Source organism: Heterocephalus glaber, unplaced genomic scaffold, assembly GCF_053883595.1.
Source record: "Heterocephalus glaber isolate CG9 unplaced genomic scaffold, H.glaber_assembly_v1.0 deba00001538, whole genome shotgun sequence".
Lineage (NCBI taxonomy): Eukaryota > Metazoa > Chordata > Mammalia > Rodentia > Bathyergidae > Heterocephalus > Heterocephalus glaber.
In genome coordinates this window covers 4,198,782-4,214,798 of record NW_028258333.1, presented here as the reverse complement: position 1 = coordinate 4,214,798, position 16,017 = coordinate 4,198,782, and the positions used below count along the sequence as shown (strand labels likewise).

The 16,017-nt window shown below is 43.1% G+C and overlaps 1 protein-coding gene across 1 annotated transcript in view; it reads right to left on the bottom strand.

Annotated features, from left to right (window-relative positions):
- Positions 1–16,017, bottom strand: part of Trio (trio Rho guanine nucleotide exchange factor) — a 314,560-nt gene that overhangs the window by 94,038 nt on the left and 204,505 nt on the right. Inside the window, 8 exon segments of the mRNA XM_004845192.4 lie at positions 725–817; positions 2,449–2,538; positions 3,318–3,387; positions 5,029–5,138; positions 5,692–5,758; positions 6,433–6,548; positions 6,641–6,835; positions 13,039–13,161. Of these exon segments, the coding sequence (XP_004845249.2) occupies positions 725–817; positions 2,449–2,538; positions 3,318–3,387; positions 5,029–5,138; positions 5,692–5,758; positions 6,433–6,548; positions 6,641–6,835; positions 13,039–13,161 (864 nt within the window).

Below are 16,017 nucleotides of genomic sequence, written 5' to 3'. Positions count from 1 at the left end.
ACACATCTTGTGACAACTCATATCACAAATTCTAGGTTTTCTTTACCTTTGTATTGTCAAAAGCAATCACTATTAGATTTTTTTCAAGTGTGATTTTAGTTACAGTCGTGCATAACCAAGAAAAATCAGAGGTCAGTTTGGCTCAAACACCTGTGATTTGTATGAATCTGTTCCGTAAGTGCATGTGATAAATCACTAGCAGCAACAGAGGGAACGGTGTGAAGGAGGCTTTCTTACAGACTTAATGGAAAAACTAGGCACCGGCCAGAGCTGGGTTCAAAGCCAAGACCAGGTAGCAGGTACTGGTGGGGACTCTGAAAACCTTCCTGGCCCTCCCAGGGTCGACTCCACACCCGCAGACAAGCACTACTATAGGTAAACACGCAAGGGTACGCAGCACAGGGCCGGGCACAGACAGCATGCTGTAACGGGGAAGGAAGGCCACCCAGGATCATGAGCCGATGGCTCTCCTCTGGTATTGCACTCCATGTGACAGAGCAGAGCCAGTCGGTGTGGTACAGGTACAAAGTCAAGGAGTATGCTCTAATTTAAGTGCTGCAAAGAGAAATTAGGCCGGACAAGAGATGCCAAAGGACAGAACTAGTAAATTAACTTGCAAAGGATTATTTAAAAAAATTCAAGGCAATATAAATAGAGAAGAAAATGTCAAGATGGCAATGCATAATTCATGAAATTTTGCAGGCTAAAGATTCTGTATACATACTTTTAAAAGGAGCTGATATTTTGTTATTCGCTGAACTGGTTTAATAAGGTAGGAAGAGATGGAATTGGCTAAACCATGCCGCTGCTGTATCTCCTATATTTAAAGAAACAAAGCAAAATCTCATCACAGGCTTACACAATTAAAACACAGCTATAATACCATATTTATTTTCCAAATGCCCGACAAATGTTCAATCCTGCTGAAATAATAAAATTCCTAATTCTTTTTTTTTGGTACCGGGGATCAAACTTGGGTCCTTGCGCTTGCGCAGCAGGCGCCGGAACCACTGAGCTAAATCCCTGGCCCAAAAGTTCCTAATTCTTAAAAAGGCTATCAGAATATTTTAAAAACTTCTTGACATTTTACTTTGGACAGGACGAGGGCAGAGAGCTGGGGTGAAGGGGAGGATTTTTCACTTGGGATCTTATAATTATGTCACTCACATAGACAAAGCTGCTGGTTGTTCGGATTTCTCACTGCGGTGTTTAACACCAGCGACAGAGCTGAGAGCCAGAGGGGCACCTATGAATGTTCAGCAGTGCTTGTTGCTACAGAGAAGTTTAACTTAAGGCCAAGAGATAAATGCTGAAGGCATGTGAAATCTGTCAAACCAGAATGATTTCCTTCATTCTTAAAGACATATTTTTGGATGTAGGAGTTTTTAAATGGCTTTGATTCCAGACATTAAATGTGTCACACACTCTCACTGCCTAGGCTTTAACTAACACCAAGTCAGCATGTAGCCGCAGTGCTGGATCTCATCTAATGGCGAAGGGGAGGGCTCGTGTGACAGATTAAAAAACAAGGCAGCATTAGCATGGCAACAGGAATTGTGTATTCAAAGTCAGTGACACGTAATCACTGTTCCATAAGAATAACAACTAAAATAGGGTCACCTACAGCTGGATTTTATCTCAAAGATACAAACTAAGGTTTATTCTCATTTCCCAGACTTCACTTAAGAAGGCACGGTTACATTTTCTTCCCTAAGTACGACAGAAAAATAAGTCCAATGTCCTGACGGCCTCACGCCCCAGAATATATACCGCCCAAAAGTACTTTAGCATAAATCTAAATGTATTCGGCACACATCTGACTAAGTTGTAAAACCTAAAGGTATTCTGTATATTATGTCATAAGGCTCCATCTGCTTTTGTACAACTTTCCTGCAGTGTCTTTCAAGAAACAGAGAATGAATCTGTGCTCACTCAATGAGAATGTAAGTATGTAACCTTCTAACAGAACCTCATTCTTACTGTGCTAAAACTGTACAGGTGGCTCACTCTGGGAAATTTGTAACACGAAATTCAAATAGGAAAATAAATAATTAAAAACTGGCAGCTGTTTTTGTTTTATACAGGGAAGCTTATTTTAAGTATATATCTTCTATGCATAATATTTGTAAAAATTCATTGTTGCATCTAAAGGGTAAGTGATTACATGCATATACACACAAACATGTATGAAATCAATTTCTTACAGATATGGGGCTTCCAGCATTTATGTAGGATTATTAAAAACAGAAGAAACTAATCGCTTCTCAGCCTTTTGGCTAAGATCAAGTGTAAAAACAGAAGAAACTGTAAGAATATCCCAATATAATATGATAAAGAAAATAAAGTATTGTAAAGGCAGTTAGGTGCAATTATGAGCAGTGTTGCATTTTATGTATACTAAACGCAAACTGGAAAATTTCACAGCTTCTTTAGTAATCTATTACTTACATCAAAATAGGACCCTGCATGTTCCAGTATCAGCTGCGTAGAATCAGGCTTATTTTTACAGTATGTGACATACATCTGAAACTTGTCTGCCTATAGCAAAACAAAACAAAAACATATTAGAATATCTCATTCAAACCCCAATACATCCCAGTGTGATGATCTTTAACACAGGAAAGAGGCTGTGTGGATAAAAAATGTAAGCCTTAACTAAAAGAAATCTGCCAGGAATGGTGGTACACACCTGTAACCCCAGCACAGGAGGAGTTTAAGTTCGAGCCTTGTCTAGGCAACTTAATGAAATCCTGTCTTAAAAAACAAAAAAGGGGGCCGGGGATTTAGCTCAGTGGTTCCACCACCTGCCTCACAAGCGAAAAGTCCTGAGTTCGATCCCTGGTACCAAAAACAAACAAACAAACCAAAAAAAGGGCTGAGGATGTAGCTCAGAATGCCTCTGGCTTCAATCCCCAGTAGTAGTGAAAAAGGAAAAAGAAAAGCGGGAAAAAAAGCAAAGAACAGAAGAGCGGAAAAGCAAAGCAACCCTAAAAACCTGCCCTGTGGCGAGCCAGGCTGGCACCTCCCTCTCCGTCCTTTAGTGGTCTGGGGGGAGTCTATGGACCATGCTCCCCTCCAGGCCCTGGACAGGATGGGCTTTCATCAGGGCTAAGCAGAGCCCAGCACAATAACCCTCACTAGTCAATAAGCAAACTCCTCCACAGTAACAACTAACTGTAATGGTTTGAGGTAAGTTCGCTGCTCTGCATGCAGAGATAAAGCAGAAGATGGTGATGGAGAAATGAGCAGCATCCTTTCCAGCTGCCCTGAGTGGCACCCTTGGACTGTGAGGGAACAATCCGCTGAGTTTTTCTTACCCAGGTAACAAAGCAATGTCCAACATCCTCTGGCAGCTGCTCATATTTTTCCAGCTCCTTTAGGAAGATGCTGTAGAGAATAAAAACATTACCATATTATAAAGGGATTTTTAAAACATTTCACTAGCAAGATATGCCAGAAATGAAAAAAAATCTTTGACCTCGAGATTTTTTTTTTCTGTATATCCTTTTATTGGTACATTTTAGGTATGCGATATAATGACATTCATTATGACCTTTAGATTTGAAGAACAAATTTGTAGCACTTAACCAGAGTGATTTACTCTTTCAAAACAGTTAACCCATTTAGCCTTCTAACAGAACTCAACCCAGCAGCTTACTTCTGGGAAGATGCTAGTATTTGGATGTAGTATGAGATCTGGGGCTGTAAACACTCAATCAGGAGAGCTCATCTGGCATTTTCATGCCTCGGCTGGGGTGTGGGGAGGGCTGAGCAGACCCACTAGCATGGCCCAGTGCTGTCACACGACTGGCTCCTGGCCCTGCAGCTCTACTGAAAAAAGGAGTGTACATCCCTGCTGCTTTCTTTAAATCTTAAAAATAAAATCATACAAACTTTGAGATAAGTTTTTCTAATTCTGTACAGAATATCATGGATATTTTGATGGTGAGTGCAATGAATCTGTAGACCACTTTGGGCAGTACAGACACTTTAACAATATTAATTCTTCTGATCCATGAACATGAACTATCTTTCCATTTAACTCTATCCTGTTTGATTTTTTTCATCAGTGATTTATAGTTTTGTAGTAGAGATCTTTCATCTTTTTAGTTATACTTATTTCTAGGGGTTTTTTTTGTAGCTGTTGTAAATGAGAGCCATAAAAAGGCATAAAATCTTGTCATTTGTAGCACATGGATGGGCCTGGAGGAAATTATGCTAAGTAAGTCGGGCACAGAAAGACAAATACTGCACCATCTCATTCGTTAGTGGAATCTAACAAAGTTGATCTCACAAAGTTCAGAACAGAACAGTGGTTACTAGAGGCTGGGGACAGTAGGAGGGGGGAGGTGTAGGTCAATGAATACATGCTCTCGTTTGATGCAGTGCTGGTTCTATGGCATGACAAGGTGAATATAATTAACAATTATGCATTAAATATCTCAAAATAGAAGAGAGCAATTTGAATATATTCACCATAAAGATAAGTTTAAGGTGACAGATATGCAACATACTCTGATACTATACAATGTATCCATGAATGAAAGCTTCACACTCATAAATATGTACAAATGTTGTGCGTGAATAAAAAATTAAAATAACTTAGATAAATAAAAATCATGAGCCTCTGGTGGCTGATACAGAATATGTTTCATGTTGGTCAGACCACACTTGCTCCTTCCTCAGTTCCTTCTCCCTTCCTATTATAAAAGACCAAACAGCAGCCCACAGCAGCTCTTTTCTCCTCTACCCCTAAGAAGTAACCTGACAGAGGCTGGGATTCCTGCACAAACATTTTCACAGTTTTCCTAAATCATAATTCTGCAGAATGTAAGTGCAACCATAAAGTCGAGTCTGTATCAAGGAGTCACTAGAATGTTAGTCTTTCTGGAAAAAGACTGATAGGCTTCATTCAAATTTCAACAAAAATCACTGAAATCTGCATAGTTCAATTGTTTCTTATGATGAAACTTTAGCACAATACTCAATTTGCAAAAGTATCCACTTTCAAAAGACAAAGCCACTCACTTGTTATGAAACTCATAGATCTCCTGCATGTTTCCGAAGATAATGAGCTCTTTGTTTACGATGCCAGGCGGGATCTCCTCCACTCCACTGGTCATTTCCCATAAGTAGGTCTGCCCAGGAAGCAAACAAAAGTCAGTGCCAAAATTTCAAACCAGCTTTCCTGACACCTGTAAATACATACTCAGAGCTAATGCGTAAATGAATACATATCTGAGAATGGGACCTTTCATAAACCATGAGAAACTCTTCTTTTCAAAAAGGTCCTCAGTTGCTATTAACATTTGACAGGACTTCACATACTTTTCAGCCTAAACTTCTTCCCAGCTTCAAATTTTAAAATTAACCTATTCCACAAGGGCCAGCAAATACTAATCACAGCACTCCTGAGGATCAGCTGCCATCATAATTAGCAGGCACATTTGTCTGAAGCTGCTGTAAAATTCTGTACAAAGAGAGCATCAGCCAGGCCATCATGTGATAAGCAAAATGAGTGGATGAATGCTGCATCATCTCTGTACTGAGTGGAAAACTCGCCTAGAATTTCACAGAAGAGCAGGAACATGACTCAAAATCTGTGACTATTCTAAGAATGACCAGCAGGTTGGGAAAAAAGAGCAAGGTTAAACTCAATCCAAATGAACAAGTAAAAAAAAACTTACTTACATCCATACACTCCCGGAGGTCTCTCACATAAGCCTTTTCGGTCTGAATCAGCTCGGCCATTATGAACCTTAGACAGAGTACGACAGAGCAGCTTAGTTCAGAGTCAGGGCGCTCACTTACTTTATTATCCACTTTTATGGAGATTAGCAAATAAGGAGGCGCTAAAAGCATTAGGAATCAAGTAATAGCTTTGGAGATTAAATCAAGAATGGACAATCATTAGTGTGCAGCCACTAATTCAAAAGAGAAAAAAAAGATTTTTGAAATCATCTTCTTGAGGTTCCAACAGGTCAGGGTTTCTCACCTCAGTACTCAGGCATTTGGGCAGTAACTCTGTGTTGGGGAGATGTGGGGTGCTCACCACTTCCCTTGCCCTCCCTCGGTGCCAACTGCTACCCTGCCAAATGTGACAACCCCAATCTTTCCTCACTGTGTTGAACGGCCTTGGCGGACAAAGGTGTCTCTGGGTAGAGAATCCTTATTTATTTATAGTCTAATTTATGACTGGCATCTTCTAAACACACTATATTAGTTTCCCATAGAAGAGGGAGGCACAAGGACAAACATGAGACTGAGCAAGTGATTAGGGGACAGTCTGCATGGCAAAGTCTGTGCTGCAAAAACTAAACATAGTCAGAGCAGCTAAGAGCTGACTGCAAGGTACACTCAGAAGCCAGTGTATGCAAACCGTATCCTTCACTTTCTCAGTGAATCCTGGGAGGTTCTTAGACACTGGCTTACTCTTTCCTGCGGGCAGACTTCCGCTTCTCTTCGTTGAGTTCATGAGCAGCATCACGAAGCTTCACCTCTGACCCTGGGATACTGGCTGGGATGATATCAAGCTGAAGACTTTTACTCTGTGGAATGAATCAATGAAGCCAGTTAATTCCAAAAGCAAAGAGGACAATGAGATGATCATAACTTGTTCAGTCTGTACAAAACAATTCACCGATTTGTTGGAATCTGAAGAAATCCCCAGGGCTTTTTCCAAAGAGGTCCTGTACTTCTCCATCCGCAGAGAGAAATCTCTGTACCTCTTATCCACTGCAGTGACACATTTTTTTATCTCTGCTGCATGGGCATGCCCCTTTTCACAAAAGCCATCGGCCAGCTGTATCAATAGCTTCACTCTCTCTTTGGTTTGCTGCAAAAAAGCAACAGGAAAGTATTGTGAAGCAAATGAATCCAATTGCCAAAACCCCAAAACAGTGGCCACCTGTCTGACCTCTGGGGCTGATAGTGGAAATGGCTAGAGACAGAAGCTTAGAGCACAGCTCCAAGCCCAACCAACCCATCTCCCTGAGCTCAGGCTGGCTGGCTCTCTTCAGCTCTTCCATGAAGAGTGGCAGTTTTATGACCTCAAGAAAGAACCTAGACCATCTGTCAACAATGTCTTCATCTGGTAGCTGCTCAGTAAGAGCGTGCAGAATGAACGAATGAAACTCACTCGGGATGGTCTCTTTACAATTTGGTTACTCTCCCGCTTTGAAAACTGCATGTACTTGTTTCAAAGCAACCATGCAAAGACACCCCCTGCTTTCCACACATTCAATTCCAAGTGCCCACTTATACTAAGACTCTTGGAGGGCAGGGAGACCAATGACTTTTTGGATTTCCTAAAGCGTGTGGAGCAAAGGCTGCCTGTCCTAGTAGACACACAACCAAATCCCCAAGGAAGCTCCTCCACAGTGGGATGCACTTCTGTATTTAACTCTAGGAGATACAAAGAAAGATTCAGCACTCAGGAAATTATCTTCATAAAGGTAGTTTTAATTTTATTCCTGTTTGAGAAGCCTCTCTCTCACAAGGTTATTTCATTTTACATGTACACAGAAAGGATCTCTGACCAAGTCACATGCAACTTACTTTCCATGAAGTTAACAGTAACCATAAAACACTGGAGATTTTATATACCTGACTTCTCATCACAACTTTCTAGTCACCTCCATTTCACTGAACACCGTTACTAGGCTTCCTCTGAGATTCCCTGGCCTTTTCTTTCTTTCTTTCTTTTTTTTCTTTTTTCCGGTACAGGGAATCAAACTCAGGACCTTGTGCTTCCCTGGCATTTTCAAAGAAGTGAGATACTTTTCTGCTGTGGAACCTACTTTTCTCAGTCAAGCTTTAATTGGAGAATACTTATGATGAATATTCAGAAAACAGACTTTAAAAATACCCAAAAGTAAGAAGGTCAGAGTTCAAAAACCAAATGGACTATCCGAGTTTGTGAAAGTTTTGAACTAGAACCGCTGGGGATGCTGTCAAGTTGGCTGTAATGATACTTCAGACGCTAAAGCAACATGGAGCCGAGTGCCTGCTCCCATGTCACCTGCTCCAGGCTCACGCTCTGCTTGCATCCCGGGGGATGCTGTCTCCCTTGCTATCTTGAGGGCTCACTCACACCTCTGCTCAAATAAAGGCCACCTTCCACAGGTCCTCCCTGGACACCTTAAAACTGTACCTGGCCTTCCTGCCTGCACTGCCCTTCAGATGTCTGCATGTGGCCTTCTAACACAGGGTGTAATTTATTCATTTGTTAGGGTTATTGCTTCTGACACTTCATGAAAATGTCACCTCCAGAGGCCAAGGATACTTGCTTGTTTTGCTTACTGATACTGTTTCCACTGCCACACAGGGCACCTTACAATTCTGAAAGACGTTCTAAATTATATCAATGTATAAGGGGTTAAGAAAGCTATTTAGAGTTTTCAGTGATGAGGATTCAGAAGTGAAGATTTAAAAGAAAGCGATGTTGTTGGCCTGCATTAAAACAGAAAACAAAAACACCAAAAACCCAAAGGAAGATTTCTGAACACACATCATAAAAATATACCAGCTGCAAGCATGTCACACCACTAGGCTGATATTAATTACATTAAATCAGATCAAACATAAAAGATCTTCTGAAAGCACAACTGGTATACTCTTAAGTTTTCAATGCCTAAATTTCATTCAAACAACAAAAAACTGATGATCAGATAGAGGCTTCTCAGAGAGGACTTCTTTGGCCCCTCTATTAAAAGATTACTGCCCTTTCTTTTACAAAGGCTTTATTTTTCTGTCACTACTTTACATGCAGGTATATTTTATCCATTTAACTGTTATTGTCTGTTTATCTAAGGAGATCGTGCAATCCGTGAACCGAGCACTCACTAGTTCCCAGTACAGAGTAGGGACCCAATACAATATATGAGTGTGTGAATGGTGTGAAATACAACAAATCCACCAACCTTTTCTAACTCAGCTTATTTTAATTGGTATTTTAATACTACATTACAGAATTAAAATTTTCAAAGGTAAACAAAGATACAAAATAAAACTCTTCTTGCCCCACCTTGTACTGTCACTTGGCCTCAATGCTCAGGGACTCCAGAGATGCTTTGTATAAATGTACAGTGTATGTATGCATACATGTGCTTTTCTCCTTGACATTTTTTTATTTAAATGCTTGCACACAGTAAACACTGCTGTGTACCTAAGATTTATCACTTACCAAATCTTGGTTAGGTTTCCCTGTCATAACAAAAGCAGCACCCCAGTTTGGGCTTAGAGCTGCATCGTATTTCACTGTATGGATGTTTCCTAAGTTAACATCTCTCCATCGAGGGGCCTTCACATCATTTATAATCTCCGACCACAGCAACAATGTGAGAAAGAACCCTGCTCACATGGGTGACCTGTGTCTCAGCAAACAGCCTGGAACACACAATCCGGGTAGAATGCTGGGGTAGCCTCAAGAGTACGTGTGGTGCAGGGAGATGTTGCCAGAGGCCCCATGGAGCCACCCTGATTCTCACTGGGCCTTGCAACAGCGTCATCTAGTTTTTCATTTTGCAAATCTACTGGGTTAAAAATAGAACTCAGTGCAGCTTTTATTTACATTTTTCTTATTTTAAGTAAAGTTAACAATCTCATGTTTTTAACAGTCATTTGTGACGCTCTTTCTGTGACTATCTTTTAGTAACTTTTGCCTACTTTCTTGGTCATTTTTTCTTATTGATTCGTAAAAGCTCATTACTACTGGGAAATTGATTCTCTGTTATACGAGCTGCTCTGGATCTTCACTATCTACTTTCTCCCCTTGGCTTGGAATGTGGTGGAATCCTTTAGAAATTAAAAAAAGTTTTGTGTAGATGAGTTTATCAATCTTTTCTTAAATAAATTTGGTTTTGTTTCATTTAGACAAACTTTCCTATTCAAGGATACATATTTTTAAAAATCCTGTTATTTTGTATAGTACTTTTAGGTTTTCATTGCTGACATTAAAATCTTCTGGCATTTATCTTGGTATCAAGGTGAGATATGAATTCAACTTAAATTTCTTTTCAGGTTACCCAACACCACTAAATAAAATTTCTATGTTTTTTAAAGTGAAAAAGGGGTTTTCATTCCTTACTCTGTTGTTAACTCTAAAGACAGTTACCAAAGTAGATTATAATTTACAAAGTATATAAATTATACAATCAACTTCCTTGGCAGACACAATCAATGAATGGAGAAAAATGAAAGCAAACTGAATTCTTAAGTCTTCTTACTCCAGACAGTTTTGGCTACTCATTACGTTCCTGGGGATCAGAAACCTAGGAAGGATAGATAGTCGGTGGCTGTAGGCCATTTCGAATAAGGCAAAGTGTGTGGCACCGGGGACAGGTATTAATTAGGACCAGAGAGGCCATGTGCAAAGAAGACTGCAAAGCTCTAGATGATCTGGAAGACAGCAGGTTTCAAACTGCAGCACGCACGGAAACCATGTGGGGAGTTGTCCAATGCTCCTTCTTAGGCCTCACTCTTAGAGAGCCTACGTCACTGTCTTGGATGAAGACAAAAAAACATTTCTGAGTAAACATGCAGAAGCTGGATGCAGTGCTTGTGTGATACTTCAAGAAATTACTGCAGTAGGAGTCACACAGGAATAGCGTTAGGACTTACTTAACAAAGTAGTGAGAGAATTTTGTTTAGCCTTATAGCTTTATGTCCACTGACACTAAAAATGTTATAAAACTAATTTTAACAATTAGATTGGAAGGCTGTCCTGTCAGAGCAAAAGATTATGGGACAAAACAAACAGCAACAATGGCAACAACAAATGGTTTCTTAGAAGACACTAAGACAGGATGACAGAAGCAAGAGAAGCCTCATTTCATCATGGAAACCCAAAAGACATCTCCCAACACCAAAGCAGTAGCTCCCTGATTCAGAGAGAGGCAAGCAGAGACCACGAAAACGAATGCTAAGGCAGCCATGCTCTTTGCCAAATCTCCAAGTCCCTCTTGGTGTAATAAAATACACCTAGCAAAAGAAACAGTTTTATGTATTTGGTGTCAGCTACAATTTCACGTTTTGTTACCAAAATACAAGAATACAAATATGCCTACTCTTGTGTAAATTTCTAATAAGCACACGTCAGACTTGAGGAGGGGAACATTTAGGGATCATGGAGAAATTCCTTCCTATACACTCCACTGCCATCACGTTCTATGCGCCTGGCCCCAGCAGGCAATGGACAGACTTCCAAGCCATGCCTGCTGTGAGGAGCAGCACTGACAGCAGCAATCTCAGCTCTTTCTGGGTGCTCTGTTAAGATATGCTCGCAGTGCCTTTATAATCGAGGGTGTTCAAAGAAACAAACACAGATCTTACACCTACAGACTATGACTATATATCCAAATACTAACAAAAACAAAAAGTGCTCCAGACCCATGTGTGGCGTAGCTGGAGGAAGGAAATGTCTCAGTCCTCAGCTGCACACACAGGACAGGTAAGCTCTCCTGAGCGCTCTGGCGACCTGGGTAAGCCACGGCCCCCAGCTCCCCTGAGTCCCACCCTCCTTCCTCGAGGTCCGGGTCGAACCAGGGTCTGGACTTCTCCCCACCCAGGAAGAGTCTCGGTGCCCTAGTGGCCTGAGGTCCTCTGCACCAGCACCCTCAGGCTGACGGGAAAGGGACTTACAGCTTGGGGGGCCGGGGGCAGAGGGGAGTGACAACGGCAAGAGTAGGCAGAAATGGTTACAGAAAGCATAAAAATGCACAAATTAAGATAATACAAAGTAGCTATTGTCACTAAGAGATTTAAAAATTCCTCTTTGATAAGTTTTCAAAGCCAAGTTAAGGGCCACAGGAGATAGGCCTTCCTGTCATTGTATAGGAACACTGCTTTTTAACCAAAATATACTATTCACTTTGATAATTTATTTTCCACTCGTAAATCTGAATTCTCAGCTTCTTTTAAAAACTCAAGTCTATCATCAAAGCCAGAGGCACTTCTGAAAATATTTCAAATAATAAGTAATCACAAGTTTTTCTCTTTGAAAAACAACCAACCAACCAAAGGCTGGGAAGGGAATCCTAAAAGAATCTCAAGGAGGGAGGAGGGAGGGAATGGAGGGGAAGGGGAAGGCGAAAGGATCAAGACATTTTATACACATGCACCAACTGCCCATGAAGAACGTACTTACTATGTGCTGCAAACATAGCAACAAAAAAAAGGGAAGAAAAAACTAAAAGAACCTCAAAACTGTTTTGAGGTAAAAGAAACCTGCCCCTGCAGTTATATACTTGGGCAAACATTTGTGTCAATATGCATGCTTACATCATTTTTTTAAAAACTCCTATTTACTCACATATACTATATATGCCATAGAGATGGGATTCTATGTACTTAAATATTTAATTCTACCTTGACTTTTTAGAGACAAGTGAGAGTGAATACAGCCTTACAGACCTAGGATGGCTGCCAACAGAGACACTCACATAAACTGCCAAACATAAACACAGAGAATGCCTTGAGTGGGGGCAGACGGAGGGTAAGCGATGCTACTGTGACCTTTTTCATCAGAAAACACCCACGGAATACTTAAAAGTCAAGTCGGCAACACCAAAGAGTGTTTCATAAAAAAACAGCAAGCACTCACAAAAATAACCTGGAGAGAAAACAAGAGAGAAAAAGAGAAAGGAATAATGAAAGGGCAAAGATGAAAGAGGAAAGTGACGAAGTACTCCCAGAAATCAGAGTGTGAAAGGACAGATTCTGTAGGCAGAGGGGACCTGGAAGAAGGTGGCCAAAGGGACAGAAGGGGGAAGGGGAGATACATCCCTGAGTGAATGTGTGACAACGCCCGAGCACCCTGTTGCCCAGTTCTGAGGCGGGTTTGTTTTTGTTTTTTTGGTACTGGGGATCGAACTCGGGGCCTTGCGGATTCAAGGCAGGTGGCGGAACCACTGAGCTAAGTCCCCAGCCCTCCGCAGGGTGTTTCTAAATGGGTCCTCGAGACATAGCTCATGGTTCCCCCAGGGACAGCCCAGCAGACATGCAGGCCTCTCATAGAAGCCTGCTGCCCCGAGAGCTCACCTTCGCAGTGACCTGAAACTCCTCGTGTTCTTTCAGCAGCTCCTGGGTGTGCTGCATGCTGGACCCTGTGGAGGTGTGTGTGGACAGGTAGAACTCCCCGTTGTCGTGGATCCATTCCAAAGCCTAGGGTGAGAAGGAGTGCAAAATGTCTGTGAGAGAAGTACAAATTTCTGAGTATCTCTTGTACACAAGCCAAGGCTGGCATGCATCAAGAAATATTCCCTTGGAGAGAGACACATTTCTGAAATGAATTATTACAATTCCAAAGTTAAAAAGATAGGGCACTGGAGAAAGTATTGTTGCCACAAATAAAGTATTGTTGCAACAATAAAAAGTTCAAGAGTTTCTTATAACCATGGACCTAAGGCATAATAACAGTATAATAAAAGTAACCACCACCAAGACCCCTTTTTAAGAATATGGAGACGGTGTGGGTAAAGGGTGGTCTGAAAATCTTGTTAGATGAAACATGCAGACATTCATGTTGCTAGAACTTTAGAGTCCTACTGGGTGTTTTAGTTTAAAAAAGAGAGAGAGTATGCATGTCTTTCCAGCTTTCAAACGTATACCTCTGGCCTTTCTTCCCATGCCTGTGTCCACCTGGAGCACTCAGCCTTGCATTTCTTTTTGCTTTTTTCTTTTTTTTGGTAACAGGGATCGAACTCAAGACCTTGTGCTTTCAAGGCAGATGCAGTGACACTGAGCTAAATCCCCGGTCTCGCCTTCCATTTCTTACTTGCTTCTGGGGGTGTCCTGTACAGGACCCCTCCACACCCCGCATAAACACACCACTGGGAGGCGGGCACTGGCAGAAGGCATGACTTAACCATCCTTCCAAAGGATACACATGACAACACCCAGAGAGAAGTGGCCCTCAAGGTTCAGGCCGCAGTGAAATGGGAGTTCTGCTGTATGCTCTCTCGTCCTTGCAGAGGGAAGCTTCTACATACAATCCAAAGGAACATCACTTACATAAACATACACATATCTACAAAAGCCAAGCTAAGGAAAGAAGTGCACAGAATGTAGAGCGTTTCTGTCTCCTGCTGTAACCCGTAAAGTGTCCGTGGTAATTTGCTGGCTTGGTACAGACACTTTGCCATCCTTATCATTGCATCCATCACTGCAGTGGCAGCATTTTCATAGCACTAAATGCGAAGGAACCTGAGCCACAGGGATGTTCAGCTTCCGGGCTGGGCACTGATGTCTGCCATATGTGAGTATGACTACCCTGTCTTGGACATAATACCAATACTGGTATGAATGAGGCCACGTCCATCGGTTTCTTCAGAGTCCCTGATTTCTCCACTCATGCAGCAAACAGGCCCGAGTACATACTGCACAGCCAGATGCCTCAAGGCCCCACGGAGTAAGGGAGGCCCAGTCCCTAGCCCTGTGGATCAGACAGGAGGACACAGATGAAGAAGAGCAATTCACAGTGGTAGCAGCGGTGACAGTATGTAGGAGACCTTAGCAGGAGGAAGTCAGTGAGTGGAGTCTAAGCCGGGCCCTGGGGGCTGAGGAGCAGCTGAGGGTCCAGGGATTTCACAGCTGTGAGCAGGGCCAACTTAGCCTGCACTGCAGCAGGACAGGAAGGCAGGAGAGGCGGTGGGAGAGGGGTGTGGAGCGTGGGGGGCGGCGGGGAGCCTTGGAGGTCACAGGCTGAGCTCGTATTTCTTTCTGGAAGCAAATGTGGCTACTGTGGGGCAAGGAACTGTCATGGAAAGTGAGTGAAGCGCAGAGGCCAGGGTCCCACTGGGGTGAAGACGGAAGGCAGAGTTGCGGCACCCGGGAGGTTGGTGTCCCTGGTCCGAGATGTGAAGGTGGAAAGACGAGGCAAAGCCAGGAGTCCAGCACAGCATGCTGCCTCACGCTCAGTGAGTGCCATGAGCTGGGCCACAGGGACAGGGAACCATGGGCAGAGATGTGCAGATGAGGAACCTGGGACCCGCAAGTGCAGGCTGGACACGGAGGTTGGGGCCGAGAGGCACTGCAGACAGAAGGCAGAAGAGAGGAAAGAGAAACAGGGAGCGCAAGCCAGCCCTGAGAACGCCCGCATCCAGAGGTGGAGACAGACAGCAGGGCCTGGGAAGAGGGGCCGGAAGCCTGAGGGGAAGCACACAGCAGGAGGCAGAGGCGGGGAGGTGACCTGTCCCCCACCCCCATTCCCCTGGGACAGTGGCATCCACACAGTAACCGAGTGTGCCCCACTGAGAACTGCAAGATCCTCGAGGCCCTGTGTGTCCTAAGTGAGCAGTGCTTCCTGGAGCTCTGGTTACGCCTGGAGCAGAACTCCAGTGGCCCCGGCCTCGGGGTCATCTTCTGCAGCGCTACAGACATATCCTTCTCTGGTAGGATGGTTATTTATGATTTGGCTTCTCTGTGGCGGAGTCATAGCTTGTCTTTCAACAGAGAGGTAATAAGATATGTGAGAAAAGAATAAGAAATTATCTCTGGTTAGACACTGCAGCAGGCCTCCAATAATTCTGAAGTACGACTGAGTAATATTTCAACGAAGGGTTCAGAAAGTGTCATGAGGCTGCTTGCCACACGCCCTGCTGGGATGTGAGCGCTGCGTTGGTAAAGTCAGCACGTGAGGGAAGGGCCACCTGGCTCCAGGTCCACAGCCCAGGAGCCCCAGCTTACTGACCTCTGGAAACTAAGCAGTTTGGGCATGGCGCCCCCTGCGAGACCAACTACCAAATGGGAACAGAGTCTGCTTCCTTTCTATGTGGAAAACATATGCTGGAGAATTTTTCTTGGGCTGGGCTAGAAAGATCTGACTGAATGCCTACTCTGTGCCACGCACACACTGCTGCAAGTGGGTTCAGAAGACAGCTCGGGTCAGAGTCGTGGTCAGGATGTGGGTCACCACTGAGGGGCCTCGAGTGACTTGAAGCTCATTACACGGAGGATGAGAAATGACACACACAGGTGTCACAGGCGTTGAGGGGACAGACACGCTCTCTGTGCTGTGCT